General features: G+C 42.4%; 1 protein-coding gene across 7 annotated transcripts in view; it reads right to left on the bottom strand.

Annotated features, from left to right (window-relative positions):
- The window catches only part of ATP8A1 (ATPase phospholipid transporting 8A1), a 339326-nt gene that overhangs the window by 102153 nt on the left and 220528 nt on the right, over positions 1-16645 (bottom strand). For all 7 annotated transcript variants that reach the window (XM_073608500.1, XM_073608506.1, XM_073608505.1 and 4 more), the window contains 4 exons: positions 15609-15658; positions 15372-15441; positions 11490-11574; positions 6645-6784 (listed from right to left, as the gene is read on the bottom strand). In XM_073608500.1, coding sequence (XP_073464601.1) covers positions 6645-6784; positions 11490-11574; positions 15372-15441; positions 15609-15658 — 345 coding nt within the window. The remainder of the gene's footprint in view (positions 1-6644; positions 6785-11489; positions 11575-15371; positions 15442-15608; positions 15659-16645) is intronic.

Genomic DNA, 16645 nt, shown 5'->3' with positions numbered 1-16645 from the left:
CACAGTCCAAACTTAGAAGGGCCCAAATGCCACATTAGGTGGGAGGGTCGCATTGAAGTCAAACTGTATTTTTATTTTTAACAATTTCTAATTAAAAAATATAAGCTGATGGCAATATGCCTTGCATTAAAACTAGGAAAAGGCATGCATACAACAGGGATAATATCCTTCTATGGAGCTTCACCCTCATGGCACACACACTCATCTGACAATGGCAGCAATAATAACTAACTCCCAGCAATAAATATCCCACTGCCCCTTCATCAGCGTGCAGTGGGAGCAAATATGTACCCCCCATTTTTGTTCAGTCAGGAATGTCAATCTAGTTTTTTTTTATTTTGGGCCCCATCACTCCTCTGTGGCCTGCAACGGTTCAAGGATAAGGTTCATTCACACCCGTGATTAAGGCTAGTGCAAATTGTAGTGGCCGGAATCTTCTGGTTCCCGCCACTACAATTCCCACCGGATTTAATCACTCTTTTGAATGTAGCCTAATAAATAAAACTGAATGCACTCCCAGCTGTACTCCAGTTGATAACTTATCTTTTTTCTGGAATAGGACAGTACAGTCCTAGGTTGACAATGTAGTCATCTCAATTCAGCCCACTGTTTCACGTGAGTTACACGTGTGGGTGGGACTTCCGGGACACTTCACTTCCAATCGTTGGAGCGCAGACCGGCGCTTTCAGTTTCCATGTCTATGCTTATACATACCTGAGTATTTTTACATTGATGTAAGTGCATTTTTATACACTTAGAACTAAGTCAAATTTTATTTTTGATATATCTCCCTAGAATCTAAATCCCCCTGAAGAAGACCAGAATAGGTCGAAATGCATTGGGGTATTCATATGGATATTAACTTCTGTACATGCAACTGGATATATGTTCTCCTGGGGGCCTCTTGGCCATAAATGATGTTTTATGTCGTTATTTGTCAAACGTGAACCAGAGTCTGTATTTTTAATAAACCTACTGTATATCTGAATTTATTCTGAAATTTTGACTTACCTCATTCATATATTTACATTTAATGTTTTCCTGCTTAAAAAACCCCTTGGGGAAACCTACGATTTTTTGCATCTTTGTATTTGGGTTGTGCAGCTCCAGGTACTCTCACACATGTGTCCTTCCATTTTTTTTTGGCAGTTGAAATGCCTCTGAACATCCATTGGAACCCATTTTTTTGCGTTCCAAAAAATGCTTCTAAACTCAACTGCCTAGAAACTACTATAAACGACCCTGTGTACATGTACTTATAAGATAACAGAGGAGAGTTCACGGGCAGCTGAAAAAAAATGCCCAACTGCTCCTAAACGTCCGTTTACCAGCAGCAGTGTACATGAGGCCTTACTGTTTACGCTTTTGAGTGAGGACTATACAAAGCATCTTAAAGGTGCAGGAGCACTATCAAGTATATGGTGAGATTCACTCGTCCATGTGTACGGCATACCATCAACTGACTGAGAACCTAACAGCTGCATATGGGAGCACCCTTTGGGGATAATTTAAGTGGGTTTTGACCTCTTGAGAAAAGAGATCGTATATGTCCGGTGAGTGCGGTGTGCTTCTTCTGGGAAAAGAGGAAGAGCACGACTTTCCTGGGTACCACCTTTTTTATCACATTTGTATGTATTCATTTGCACTGAGCACTTTATTTGGACCGTATATTATGGACTTTTTGCACATATGACTATTGTCCATTTGATATCACTTGTATTTATAAGAGCGCAGTCTAGTTTTCATCCCTTTTATATCTTTGGCTTAAATTAGCTGGAAGACATGCAGCTCTTTAATATTTAAAAAAATGTTTTAGATGGTTACTGATCATGTGACTAGTACACATTGGATTTTTCATATACCTCAGGTCACATTTATTGTTTTTGCGTGGGTGTTTCCCGCTTGGGCCAAACTACACTATGCCAGGCAGTCAGGTGGCCACACCACCCAACAGGCAGTGCCAGGTGCTGGAATTCACAAAGCATTAAAGCACTTGGCACCCTGATGCCACTCTGCATTGGCTGTAATATATAGCTGGGGCCTCATGAGATGCAAAAATGGCACCATTGGCCACATGTAGCAAACACGCTGCCAAGTTGCAAAGCCCTGAATCATGACAGCTGATTTCTCCATAATACAAAATGATCCCCCATTTTACGACAAAAAGATCCGCTAAAGTTGCTGCACAGACATTAGACAGCAGCTGGTTTTAGAACAAGCATTATTATGAGTGATCAAAGCACAAACTAGCAAGTTTGCGGCTATGGTGGAAGAGCAATGTAGGCAGTGGCCCGATATGGGAAAACAATTGTGATCTGCTAAGAAAATTCTCTTGCCCATTTGGCATGAAACCAGTTGAACTTTTTGTAGCAGTTCACAAGTAACGTATAGAGTAAGTGGTTGCATAAGTTTTACTATACACCTACAAGCATGGAATATCACTGAAACTGCAGCTGCTTTTATATCACCAAACAGGACTGGTGCAGTTATTCCAATACACATTAGCACTTTTTTAGGTTATGCTGAAGATACAGTGCCTTGAAATTTTCCATATTTTGTCATGTTACAACCAAAAACGTAAATGTATTGTATTGGGATTTTATGTGATAGACTAACACAAAGTGCCACTTAATTGTAAAGTGGAAGGAAAATGCTAAATGGTTTTCAAAGTTTTTTTACAAATAAATATCTGAAATGTGTGGCGTGCATGTGTGGAACCAATTGCCTTTGGAAATCACCCAATTAGTAAATATAGTCCACCTGTGTGTGATGTAATCTTAGTAAAAATACAGCTGTTCCGTGAAGCCCTTAGAGGTTTGTTAGAAAACCTTAGTGAATAAACATAACGAAGGCCCAGGAATACAACAGACAGGTCAGGGATAAAGTTGTGGAGAAGTTTAAGCCCAGGTTCACACTGATGTGGGTTAAAAATCGTGCGAGTTCAGCTGAACTCGCACAATTTCAAACCAGCAATGCAGTCCGACTTCGGGGGGCGATTTGACAGACATTAGTGCGGTCTCCTGTATATAGGTCTATTCAAATCATCCCTGAAATTGCCAAAAGTAGTACAGAAACTACTTTTGGGAATCGGTGTGGCGTCGCACCGATTGGGAAGGTGCCATTGCCAACAATAGTCACCTATTTGGCATGTGATTTGACATGACAAATCGCATGCCAAATCGGCCTAATGTGAAAGTGGGTTAAAGCAGAGTTAGGTTATAAAAAAATATCCCAAGCTTTGAACATCTCACAGAGCACTATTCAATCCATCATCCAAAAATGGAAAGAGTATGGCACAACTGCAAACCTACCAAGACATGTCCGTCCACCTAAACTGAAAGGGCCAGGCAAGGAGAGCATTAATCCGAGAAGCAACCAAGAGGCCCATGGTAACTCTGGAGGAGCTGCAGAGATCCACAGCTCAGGTAGGAGAATCATTCCACAGGACAACTAATCGTGCACCCCACAAATCTGGCCTTTATGGAAGCGCGAAAAGAAAAAAGCCTTTGTTGAGAGAAAGCCATAAGAAGTCCCGTTTGCAGTTTGCGAGAAGCTATATGGGGGACACAGCAAACATGTAGAAGAAGGTGCTCTGCTCAGATGAGACCAAAATTTAACTTTGTGGCCTAAAAGAAAAAGGATATGTGTGGCAAAAAACTAACACCGCACATCACCCTGAACACACCATCCCCACCGTGAAACATGGTAGTGGCAGCATCATGTTGTGGGAGGTCCAATTTTTCAGCAGGGACAGGGAAGCTGGTCAGAGTTGATGGGAAGATGAATGTAGCCAAATACAGGGCAATCTTAGAAGAAAACCTGTTAGAGTCTGCAAAAGACTTAAGACTGGGGGGAGGTTCACCTTCCAGCAGGACAACAACCCTAAACATACAGCCAGAGCTACAATGGAATGGTTTAGATCAAAGCATATTCATGTGTTAGAATGGCCCAAAGTCCAGACCTAAATCCAATTCAGAATCTGTGGCAAGATTTGAAAATTGCTGTTCACGGACGCTCTCCATCCAATCTGACAGAGCTTGAGCTATTTTGCAAAGAAGAATGGGCAAAATTTCACTCTCTAGATGTGCAAAGCTGGTAGAGACATCCCAAAAAAGACTTGCACCTTTAACTGTAGCGAAAGGTGGTTCTACAAAGTATTGATTTAAGGAGGCTGAATACAAATGCACACCACAATTTTCACATATTTGTAAAAGATTTTGAAAACAATTTTTTTCTTTTCACTTCACAATTATGTGGCCCTTTGTGTTGGTTAATCACATAAAATCCCAATAAAATACATTTATGTTTTTGGTTGTAACATAACAAAATGTGGAAAATGTCAAAGGGTATGAATACTTTTTCAAGGCACTGTACTTTCTGACTAAGTTCTACAGGTTACAGCACTATGCAAGTATATAAAAAATGCCTGGTTGAGGTAAATACTGTCAGAGTTGTAAATCTGGGAATGACTTCACCCCTAATTAATCATTACTTAACTGTTCAACCACTGTTTGAGAAGAGAAGTTCAGAAGGAGGTGGAGAGCCACAAAATGATATGACTATGAAGGAATGACTGAACTGTCAGAGCGCAAACTATAAAATGAAAAGCTTACACAGGTGTGAAAATAATCTGGCACTGGAAAAGCAAAGCCACAGGTGTATTTCCATGAGTTAATATGCTGCAAGCTGAAAGATAGATGACATCAGCTGGTCATTCAGGAGGGATCCATTCAATGTTAATGGAGAGACTACACAAGCCTTAGGCTGGTTACACACTGAGGCGTTGGCGGTAAAGCACCGCTATTTTTAGCGGCGCTTTACCCTTGTTTTAGCAGCGCTATTCGGCTGCTAGCGGGGCACTTTTTAACCACTGCTAGCAATGCAGCGGCGCTTTGGCAGTGCTGCCCATTGATTTCAATGGGCAGGGGCGCTTTAGGAGCGGTGTGTACACCGCTCCTACAGCGCTGCAAAGATGCTGCTTGCAGGACTTTTTTTTACAGTCCTGCCAGCGCACCTGGCACCGCTACAGTGTGAAAGCACTCGGAGTTTCACACTGGACTGAGAGGAGAGGCTCTTTACAGGTGCTATTTTTAGCACTGTAGCGCATCAGTCTGAAAGAAGTCTTAAAGTGAAATGAGCTAGAGATTGATGACCAGCATGTAGCAGGATATAAACTCTAGTAGAACTATTTCATGTTGATGATATGCTGTGACCCATGTAGGGCACAACCAAAACAGCCCAAATCATTGAGGGCTTTATTCATGTAGCTGAATGTAACAGATATGGCACAAAGAGTAGCGTGAGTTAATGGGGATGTAATCAGTTCAGCAAAAAGTTCAACTTCCAGGGTTAACGCTCGCTGGCATCAGGGCACTGGGTGCAGCATCTCATGAAGAATGAAGTGTTCTCTTCGGGTAACAGATAAGGACAGAAGAGGGCATAATCTGAATGCAACTCACATGTAGGCAGTTAAAAGTTCACAAGTTGGGCCTGTGATGGTGAAGATCTCAGCGCAGCAGGGAAACCAAACTGGCTACACACTATGCACATTGTTTTATTTGTTCAATTTCCTTTAGATTTACCTCGAACGATGTAGTGCAAGGGCCTGCCTGTCTGCATACAAATTGAAAGTGTTTAGGATTGGTCTCATACTATACGGTCTTGGTAAATCTAAAGGAAAATTGTGCAAGAAAATTATATAACGTGTAGCCAGCTTAAGTGCAGAAACATACAATATATGACGGCTTGACAAAGAGGCGGAACGGCCTTGAAATGCATTGCCATGTCACCGGACATCTCCACGACATGTAACGTCACGGCCTGCTCTACACTCCACGGAGCCCTCCACCAGCTCCCTACTTCCTGCCGGCCCACGGCTACAACATCAAGAGATGTTGTAGCCTCCACGGCTACAGAAATTTTGGATGGGACTGTATACCCCTTATGCTGAGTGGTGCCATACACCTTCACTATATTGAATATAGGCACCATTCTTTCATACCCATGTGAGTTGCCTAATTTGTGTGCTCTTGCTATTGTTGCATATGTTTGGCACCCCCTGGTGGCCTTTTGTTTCACAGGCACATCCAGCTGACAGTACTGTGGATTCATCCTGGACTGGATTTTGGCTCCCCGCTGCACTGATATCTTCACCATCACCGGCCCAACTTTGAAGATGAGCAAACTTTCAACTGTCTACATGCGAGTTGCCAATTGTCTTTATCCACAATAAATATGTAAATTTGCTACACTTCTTCTGTCCTCTATTTAAGTAACTGGCTACCCAATACCGTCTCCTGGAAATAGCTTTGTGCCATTATAAGGAAAGTCCCATGTACCACATTGTGAAAATATTTGTCTACTAATAACACATATATCATTTTAATGAGAATGCAGTGTCGTCTTGCATACATTTTCTGCAAGCATTATGTTCATAATCATACTTTATGATTGCATGTGTGCATTGCAATGCACTGTGGATGTGTACTGGGATGCAATTAACATAGTGGCATCACATTTACAGTGTTGTATTGTAGTGGGTAATATTGCAGGGTTTATGTTGTGTGCTACTGTGTGAACAAACCCAAGCAAGCAAACAGAGCTAAGATGTCAGAACATGTGAAAGAATACATGACGCCACTTACCTTCTCTATCAGTTCATAGCACTCCTCCAGTTTCAGAGCTCTATTCTGTACAGAGATGGAGGCTCTGTGAAATACATCCAGCCATTCCTCATACACGCTGTCAGGTATGGCAGCCACAGCAAAGCACAGTGTTCTTAGACCTGTGAACAAAACATTATGCTGTGAGCTTATTTCCACAACAATACCTTTCTGAAATGTACAGATATCCCGTATGTACAGTCACCAAATTGCTTCTACAGTAGTGAGAAGAGCCGATAATCAGCCAGGATAGCAAGCTACAAAAGTTTGAACAAGCATTCCTCGATCTCCTGTGTAACTTTCAATTTTAGAGAGGTAATTCCCTGGCTTGTCAACCGTCTTGTAATTGCAATAAAGTAAAATGAAAAAAAACATTTTTTTTTTTAAAAGTGTAAAACAAAATAAATACATTTAAAAGCATTCCTGCCCCCCCCCCATACAAATGCAAACACGCATGTAGGTCCCGCACATGTATGTAAACAGCGATTAACCACACATGAGGTATCGCTGCAAATTTCAATGGCGAGTGAAAGCAATAATTTTAAGGCCATCATTCACAATTATCTCCGAGACTGATAATCTGCAGAGGCTTTGAAAATTTTTAGGTAGCATAAGATAGTCAGTGGGACCCAACGTGTCATTAGCAAGGTTAGTGTTGTGAGCATATGGGGTAGTTGCTTGGTAGAAGGGTGTCGTAGGTTTTAGTTACATTGATAGTGAGATAAGAGATGTCCAGGTAAATGGAAATAAGGTGGTCTTGTGGAAGAAGGGATAGACTGAGGGCATTTGGTTTCAGTCAATTGCCTTCTGTACATCTAGTGAATAGAGGTAGGCTGGCATATTCCATTTTTGTACTGCACATAACAGTAATGCCCGTCCAATATCATCACTACCTTGGCAATGAAGGAAGAACCCCATCTGGTATTTATTGAATTAAATGGTCTATTTATCGGATTTGTCTACAGTTCTGATGATTTTAGCGAAGAGATTAAAGTGGTAGTAAACCACTGGACTTTTTTTTTGTTGTACTCTGCAAGGTAAAGCCATAATGTGCTAGTATGCATTGCATACTAGCACATGATGTTAAACGTACTTTAAAACAAATCCGTTTCAGCGCCGAGATGTCAGAGCTGCAGGCGCTCCCATCTTCACCCTTCTTCTTTCCGGGTTTGCGGACTGCGGCTCTGTGATTGGTGAGAGCCGCGATGATGTCATTCCCATGCATGCACGCGGGAGCCACAGTTTACAGCACAGAGATCTGAAGGAATGGCCTGGATGGCTGTTCCTTCAGAGTGTACACGCCAGTGATGTCACTGGCTGCATGCACAGTAAATATCTCCTAAACGGTCCAAGTTTAGGAGATATTTACAATACCTATAGGTAAGCCTTATTATAGGCTTACCTAAAGGTAGAAGTCAGAGATGGGAGTTTACTCCTACTTTAATATCAAGGTTGAGTAGAGAAATAGGTCAGTAATTTGACCAGGTCCCCCATATCAGGTTTTGGGATGGTGAATGTCTTTTTTGATAATGGAATGCAGAAAGCCTATCAGGACCGAGGCTTTTGTGGGGTTTCAATGTTTTTATGACCTGTAGGATGTCATCAGTTGTGATGCTTGAGGAGATCTTTTTTGAGAATCGGGCATGTAATATTTTTTAAAACACAGATCAAACAGAAAAAGGTGCATTTTTATTTTTTTTTCTGACCAAGGGTGGCATACGAAATATAAATGTACAGATTGCAGCTTACCCTTTTAGATGCTGTTTTCTGAACCCCGTCCCCAAGGAAAAATCCTACATAGTTCTTTTTTTATGAGGGGGATGGCCAGCTGTATTTGCCAGAATTAACCCTGTTTGTACTGGAGAGGTACATCTTCATTATCAATTGTAACTAGATTTGAACACGGTCTGTCCGAACCAAGGATTAAATGTTTACAGCAGGGGTCAGCAAACTTTCTCCACTTAAGGGCCGAGTTCAATGTATGTGAATGCATGGAGGGCTGCATTCACCTGTTAATAAATGAAGATAATGAAAATTCTAACATAGTAATATTAACAGTACAGGTTTACCTCACTTTAAGGTGCTTAACGAATACAAAACCAGTTCACCCTGAGGGAGTATGTAGCTGGGGATTCAAATTTTATTACCCCCCTCCCCCATCCTGGCACTCAAGGGTGGCTGACGCCAGCCCTGCCAGCCACCATGGTCTGGAGATGAAGTTCCTGTCCCTAGGGGAAATGGAGGTCCCTGTCCCCAAGCGAGATGGGGTCCCTAATAGGGTCCCCCCCTATTGAAGTGTCCTCTGAACCCCTATAGCAGTTTACTCTGTCCACTGCACACCCCCCCCCCACTGTAGGGTCCTCTGTCCCCTGCACCCCCCCCCCCACTGTAGGGTCCTCTGTCCCCTGCACCCCCCCCCCACTGTAGGGTCCTCTGCACCCCCCCCCCCACTGTAGGGTCCTCTGTCCCCTGCACCCCCTCCCACTGTAGGGTCCTCTGTCCCCCACCCCACAAACACTCGCTGTGTAGGTAGAAGTCTCCTACCTTTGTACAGCAAGAAGAGCAGCAGAGATCGATATAACACAGGGCTGGATGGGGCGGGAACTGCTGAAGTTAACTTTTCACATCAACAGGCTGGGGATTGGTTGCTAGGATCGCCCGGCAACCGTTCACCTGCTGTTTAATGAAAAAGTAAACTCCAGCAGTTCCCGCCCCATCTAGCCCTGTGATAACGGTGTCTTGTCAAATACAGTCCCCTATCATATAGTGTCCTCCCTGTACTGCGCAGGCGCAGTACGGAGGACAAACGAGACGCCGAAAGTCTCCGAAGTTTAACAGCTGATCATCAGCTGTACACGGCGCCTGCGCTTTTATTCTCACCCTATGTCCAGGTTCATTCCCTACTATCCAAGTGGACATAGCGTGAGAATATATAGTTGCCGAGCGCAGCGAGGCCGTGCCCGAAGCGTGGCGAGCGAAGCGAGCCCGCAAGGGGCCCTCTTACACAGCCATCGCTAAGAACTGCCGAAGCGCCGTGTACAGCTGATGGTCAGCTGATCAACTTCGGACATTTTCGGCATCTCCTTCTGCTCCGGAGCGGACACTATCCGATAGAAGGACACTATATGGCAGAACAACGGCCGCTCGCTGCTGTCCAATGAAGAGGACAGCGGTGAACATGTCCGCGGGCCGGGTCCCCGTTAATTAATTCACGAGCACTGACGGGCCGGACATTCAGCAGTGGTGGACCGGGTGCGGCCCGCGGGTTGCCGACCCTGGTTTAGAGGCTGTGTTTCTTACATTGCATGTTAATGAGAACAGACTAACTCGGATATTGTTAAAAACCATTCCAATCAGCAATGACACCTTTTGGTAAGAAACCTCTAACAGGTAAGACAGATTTTTAAAAAATGTGTGAATTAGTGGAAGTAATGAAAAAATATTGCCTAATAAACAGGCCCATAGCAGAAATGTAATAATTGCTCAGGTCCATAGAGGGTGTACAGGTATGGAGGTGAGGTGGTTTAGTAACCAAAAATGAACACGTTTCTCAAGTTTACTCCTCTTGGGCAACCTTACTTCCATAACATAATAAAAATCTGTTAACATTTCTATAATCAACTAACTGTGAATTGGATAGCTAGTTTTAATTCTCTTATTCTTCTCAGAGATTTAGTAACCACCATACAGGTATAATCTAAAGCTGGTCATACTCTAGAAGAATTTTGTTCCAAAAAACGTTTTAGGCCCCTTTCACACTTGTGCGACTTTTCCTGCGACTTTGGACAGAGTCGCATGACAAGTCGAACCCCATGACTCCCCATGATAACAATTAATATCTGTACTACTTCGGTCTGACTTTGATGCGAGTTGAGGTCCACAGACCTCAAGTTTACACAGGCATTCCCTGAAATCGCAGCAAAATCGCGGCCACAAAATCACAAGACTTTCAAGTCGTGGCAGTGTGAAAGGGGCCTTAAAGTTGCAGCAACATCAAAGTAGTTCATACTCACTAATAAGTCTACTCTGGTCCATCTTTCGTGCAACTTGAGGGCCATAGACTTCAATGTAAACCCTCAGAAGTTACATGAAAGTCGTACTTGAATGTTATACAATGCAACTTGTGTGCAACAGTTGTCCATTATCACTGGTCAAAGCCAAAGTTGTATCCAAGCTGCACTCATCCAATGTTGCGTCAAAGTTGCACTCTAAAGTGCAGTCGTCCAAGTGTGAATGGAGCCTTAAGCCCCATACACACGATCAGAAAATCATAAGAAAAATACCGCTTTCCAAGCGATCGTACGATAATCTGATCGAGGGCCGACCATGACAGTTCATCTGATATTATCCGATCGGACAAGCACAAAATTACATCCGAATTTTTATTCTGTCGTACGAGAATTTTTGTGACTTTAGTAAACTCTTCAGGTTCGATCAGAGATTAGCATGCAAAAAAAAAAAAAAAAACAAAAAACAAAAAAAGATAGTTTATCTGAAATCTCATGGTGTGTACCAGGCATTAATGCGTTTTGTGTTGGAGAAGTCCATTCACTCCAAAATCGAATATTAAAAGCAAATAATTCTGAAGTACTTTCGAACGCCACTTGTCATGCCATTAAAAGTACTGATGAGAATTTTTGTTTGTTCAAAAATCTGATAGTGTATGGCCAGCTTAAAGTAAATGCAGACAAGCTAAGTGAGGTCAATTATAACCTGACTGAACAGATCGAAGTTTCTTGTAAAAGAAAAAAAAAAAACTATTCATCTTTCTCCTTCTGGTCTGTAATACACTTCTCTTTACTTATCATTCAGGGGTGTTAATCATACCTTCAGTAGCAAATTGTTCCAGATGTTTTAAAGTGATCTCTTTGTACTTTGAGGTTTCTGCCAAACGGTCATAAATTACTGTATCCTATTTTCAAGAAAAAGAATGTATGTGATATATACAGCATAACAAAGGAAATGTGAGGTAAAGCAGGAAGCAGGTCTAATTATTACAGCTGATTTAATAGTGAATGGACAAATGTTTAAAGCAGTATTAAACAAAAAAGAAAAAAACAATTATATAGCAGCTTTTCAATTCTTATGCCGCGTACACACGGTCTGACTTTTCGACCGGACTTGTCTGACGGACGCCGACAGGCCAAATCCGGCGAACAATCCGATCGTGTGTGGGCTTCACCGGACTTTTCCAGCCACAAATCTGACGGACTTTAGATTTGGAACATGCTTCAAATCTTTACGTCATAACTCCGCCGGACCCAGAAATCCGCTCGTCTGTATGCTAGTTCGACGGACAAAAACCAACGCTAGGGCAGCTATTGGCTACTGGCTATTAACTTCCTTATTTTAGTCCGGTGTACGTCATCACGTACAAATCCGTCGGACTTTGGTGTGATCGTGTGTAGGCAAGTCCGTTCGTTAGAAATTCCGTTGAAAGCCCGCCAAAAGTCAGTCGAAAGTCTGTCGGACGGGCTGTCGGACTTTTGTAGCTGAAAAGTCCGACCGTGTGTACGTGGCATTAGATGTGATGGCTGCATTCATTTTATTTTTAAAGGAGCCCTCTCCTTTATTTTCATCTGGTGATCCAGCCAGTAAGTCTGTTTTTCAACAAAACAAGTTCTCCTGCAAATGCAGCAGTTAGAGTGTTGAGACAAACCATTTACCACTGACAGGGGTGCTTACAATTATCAGCTTTTAAATCATACAAACCCTTACCCCAAAAGAAACAAAAACTGTTGCCGTAACTGCAGTGTAAGCTGGAGATTGGCTTCAATTTGTTAGTGTATCTAAATTTGTTAGTACATCTCCCCTCCCTCCAGACTGACAATGCTTCTGTTCAAAGGTGCCCCTGTGTTCCTTCATCCAGGCGGGGGGGGTACTCTAATACTGGAGGTGAGGTGTGTAATGCAGTGCACATACATGAGTCAAGTTAAACAAAAAAAATAAAAGACCCGATGCCCCCACCTACACATTTGAGGTGGATGGGGGAATCCTTCCACTGAGCTATTGTATTCTGCTTAGACCTGCCAGCTATAGCCTTTGGTGCAGGCCGAGCAGGGAAAACCCGACAAGGTAGTTGTACAGAAATTGAGAGAATGGCTCATACATGGATCGAATTTCATCCGGCTAAATTTCGATCAATGTATGGCCAGCTTTACTGGCCAGATCACCAGGTGAAAAGAGGGGGGGGAAAAAAGGCAAAAATAACCCCAATAACAAACAAGCAGCCACCACATCTATTTATTGAAAAGCTGAAATAGATTACATTTTTGGTTTTGGGTTTACCACCACTAAGGCATTTGATATGTCAGTGTATGTCAGTGCAGCCACTGACAGTACCATATGGTTGGGGAGCTGTATTCATCCATACAGATTGTGAAGGAGGTGATGCCACATGTTCTTCATCACCACCACATTTTTCAAAACAGACATGGTCATGGTTAACGACCAACCCTAACAGCACCGTTTTCAAATCGCCAATTTAAAAATGCATATATACATATATTTACATATCTACCCCATGCTGCAAAAATAATTTTGTCCCAAATTCCATCTAAAACAAAAATGTCCATTGTAGTCATCAGTGCCTTTTGAGCCCTTTTCATACTTTGGCCTAGTAAACACTAACAGTTTTTCTTCATTCAACCCAGTGGGCTGAAGGAAAAGAAAACGAAGAGCTCGGGAGGAGATCCTGTACTAACTATCCAATGACAGAGGGACACCCCACCCCCCAGAACACACTGGTCAGCGCTCTCAACCATTGGCTGAGAACGCTGATCGCGGATGCTGATCGGCAAACCTTTTTCAGTCATGCTTCTTTGATGAGGGTCTAGTGTGGATGGGACGAATATCGGCCGGTTTCTATTGATAGATATTCGGCCCATGTGTACAGCACTGAAGCCTGAAATGAAGATGCGATGAGTGTAGCCACCCCATCAACAGAATGGAAAGTCGGCACACCAAATGTATACGTTCCAAAATGGTTTAATCTACATAACGGCATTTACTGTATATGTGTCACCGGCGCAAAACAACCCCTAATAACTCAAAAATATCTCAACCATACGTGTCAGGGTTGCTGCATTCAAAAAAACCCTTCATTAAGATGGGTAGGGAATGCTAATTGGTGTGTATGAATGCGCTACTCCCGTACTTAATCACCACCTACAATACTTATTTTCTATTATTCATGAATTGTTCATGTGCATAAACTTAAACTTTGTGCATAAACTTACAGCTCTACATCAATTCATCATATACCCATATATTAATCAATACATAAAATAAAAATCCTTCAAACGTGTTACAAAATCTTTAATGTGACTGGCGTGCTCCTATGCTCCTTCAGTGTTCATATGTGACTGAGTGAGACACCTCCACCATTCAGATTGGCCACTCACCAGATGCTTAACTAAAGATACGCCTTTGGTTCATTCAGGGATAACCACTCCACTTAGGCAACCCTTCTCACCGGCTAAAACTTGGACTTTAATGTTCCTCATAGGAAAACATGGGGACAAAAAGCGATCATAGCGCAATATGTTTGAACCATTTATTTTAAAATTTCAAAGTTAAAATGATCACTCACATTTAAAAGTGCCCTCCAAGCTGGCACGAAGCTTATCCAGCAGTTACGGACGGGTAAGTGGTTGTTAGCATGGTCCGCCTGGTAATGATGTGCGGCCTCCACGCTCGGCTTGCGCTCCAAGCCTCGTTCCCGCTCACGTCCGGTCACCTGATGCAAAATTCTCAAAATTGGGGAGAATTTTGCATCAGGTGACCGGACGTGAGCGGGAACGAGGCTTGGAGCGCAAGCCGAGCGTGGAGGCCGCACATCATTACCAGGCGGACCATGCTAACAACCACTTACCCGTCCGTAACTGCTGGATAAGCTTCGTGCCAGCTTGGAGGGCACTTTTAAATGTGAGTGATCATTTTAACTTTGAAATTTTAAAATAAATGGTTCAAACATATTGCGCTATGATCGCTTTTTGTCCCCATGTTTTCCTATGAGGAACATTAAAGTCCAAGTTTTAGCCGGTGAGAAGGGTTGCCTAAGTGGAGTGGTTATCCCTGAATGAACCAAAGGCGTATCTTTAGTTAAGCATCTGGTGAGTGGCCAATCTGAATGGTGGAGGTGTCTCACTCAGTCACATATGAACACTGAAGGAGCATAGGAGCACGCCAGTCACATTAAAGATTTTGTAACACGTTTGAAGGATTTTTATTTTATGTATTGATTAATATATGGGTATATGATGAATTGATGTAGAGCTGTAAGTTTATGCACAAAGTTTAAGTTTATGCACATGAACAATTCATGAATAATAGAAAATAAGTATTGTAGGTGGTGATTAAGTACAGGAGTAGCGCATTCATACACACCAATTTACATAACGGCATGCTGATTTTACAGAAGATGGGGCTGTTCAGGCGGCGGGGCAGAAAAGGTTAAACTAAATAGGTAAATGGATTTGTTAAATATTGCTAATAGTTATCAGTTAATAGTTGCTAAACCAAAGACCTATTAAACTGTGAGGGTAATTAAAGCGACATACATTAAAGTCGTTAAAATTTTAATGCAATTAGAAGAGAGGTGCGCAGTAAGCATGCGCGGGCATTACATGCAAGGATGAGCAGACACTGTGTGGCATATGAAGGATGGAAGATGGAAGACTGAGTTGCATTGCAGCGTCTATTACTTACAGCCCCTTTGCAGTACAATCTCAGTTTCCCTGATGAATTACGAACGATCACAGACATACGTTTTCGATTACTGAAACAAAGAAATATTGCATTATAAGTGTGTTGGGAGGATTAAGATACATCACCATTAATAAAACAAAATGATGAAAGACACATTGGTTTTTGATCTACATGAAGCTGGCATTGAAGAACAATATATTCTGTGTTCCTCAAATGAGACTATAATGATATATTTACCTTGTAAACTCCAGCACATTAAGCAGCTCAAACTTTTCCTCCTGACCGAGCTGAAAGAGATTTTAAATCAATTAAAGAACATCTCCAGGCAATAAGAGAATCAATCAGTAAACCGCTAATCCTATTCAGGAAGGATGCAACTGTGCTGGGTTTACCTTATAGTAACTCTAGCCAAAACATTTTTCTTGTGGACAGAACTTTTTTATTAGAGTCAGTGGAAGAGGTTTCCCCTCAATTGCTGTCCTGGAGACCATTGTTATGTTGGACATCAAAAGTTTACCCAATGAGAACACCGACATCAATAAAATCTGAAACAGGTTCTAACCCATCCCCAAGGTAATAAAAAGAAATATATCCTCAGTCTGGTCATCCACTAACACAGGGATAAGAAAGAAGTGAGGTAGATCCTCCCCAGTCAGAACACAGCAATAAAAAAAGACAAGTTCTGAAACTCTATAGCAAAAAAAAGTAAAATTACACTCTGCTTTGACACATGCACATCTTTGCAACTTTCACAAATTGTTACTGGATAGATTTCAGCTCGACTTTGTCGTTTGCAACCTTGTCTTTATACACAAGATGCCAAGGAACTTATGTTGGACCAGATTGGGGACACCTGACCTGCATATTGGCAGCTTAGCAAACAGAAATGAGCTTTGGGTTGAACACAAGTTTGACCCAAACCCAAATTGTTCATGGTTTGAGAAAACGATGAATTAAAGGAGAACGGGGTCCAAAGGCTACAGTCCGCTGTTGGCCATTGTCACTCGGCCGGTCCAGGCTCTGGAAGGATCCCGACTTTAATGTTGGGACCCAACCACATACCTGACTGCCCGCTGAAAGCCTGAGGCAGTCACTCCCAATCCCTCCACAGCCTGGAACCAGTGAGAGTCCTGTAGGGGCAGAGCAAAGAGCTGATGACTGACCGCCACCGGCTTTCTGCTAAGACTGAGAAATCAGCGAGCTTTGATTGCTGCGTTCTCAGCCTTAGAGGACTGATCCTTTATCCACCTAGGTATTTTTCTTTAATCCAAATC

This window comes from Aquarana catesbeiana, linkage group LG01 (genome assembly GCF_042186555.1).
Source record: "Aquarana catesbeiana isolate 2022-GZ linkage group LG01, ASM4218655v1, whole genome shotgun sequence".
Taxonomy (NCBI): Eukaryota; Metazoa; Chordata; class Amphibia; order Anura; family Ranidae; genus Aquarana; species Aquarana catesbeiana.
Note: the sequence above shows the minus strand (reverse complement) of the source record. Positions and strands in the feature narration are given on the sequence as shown.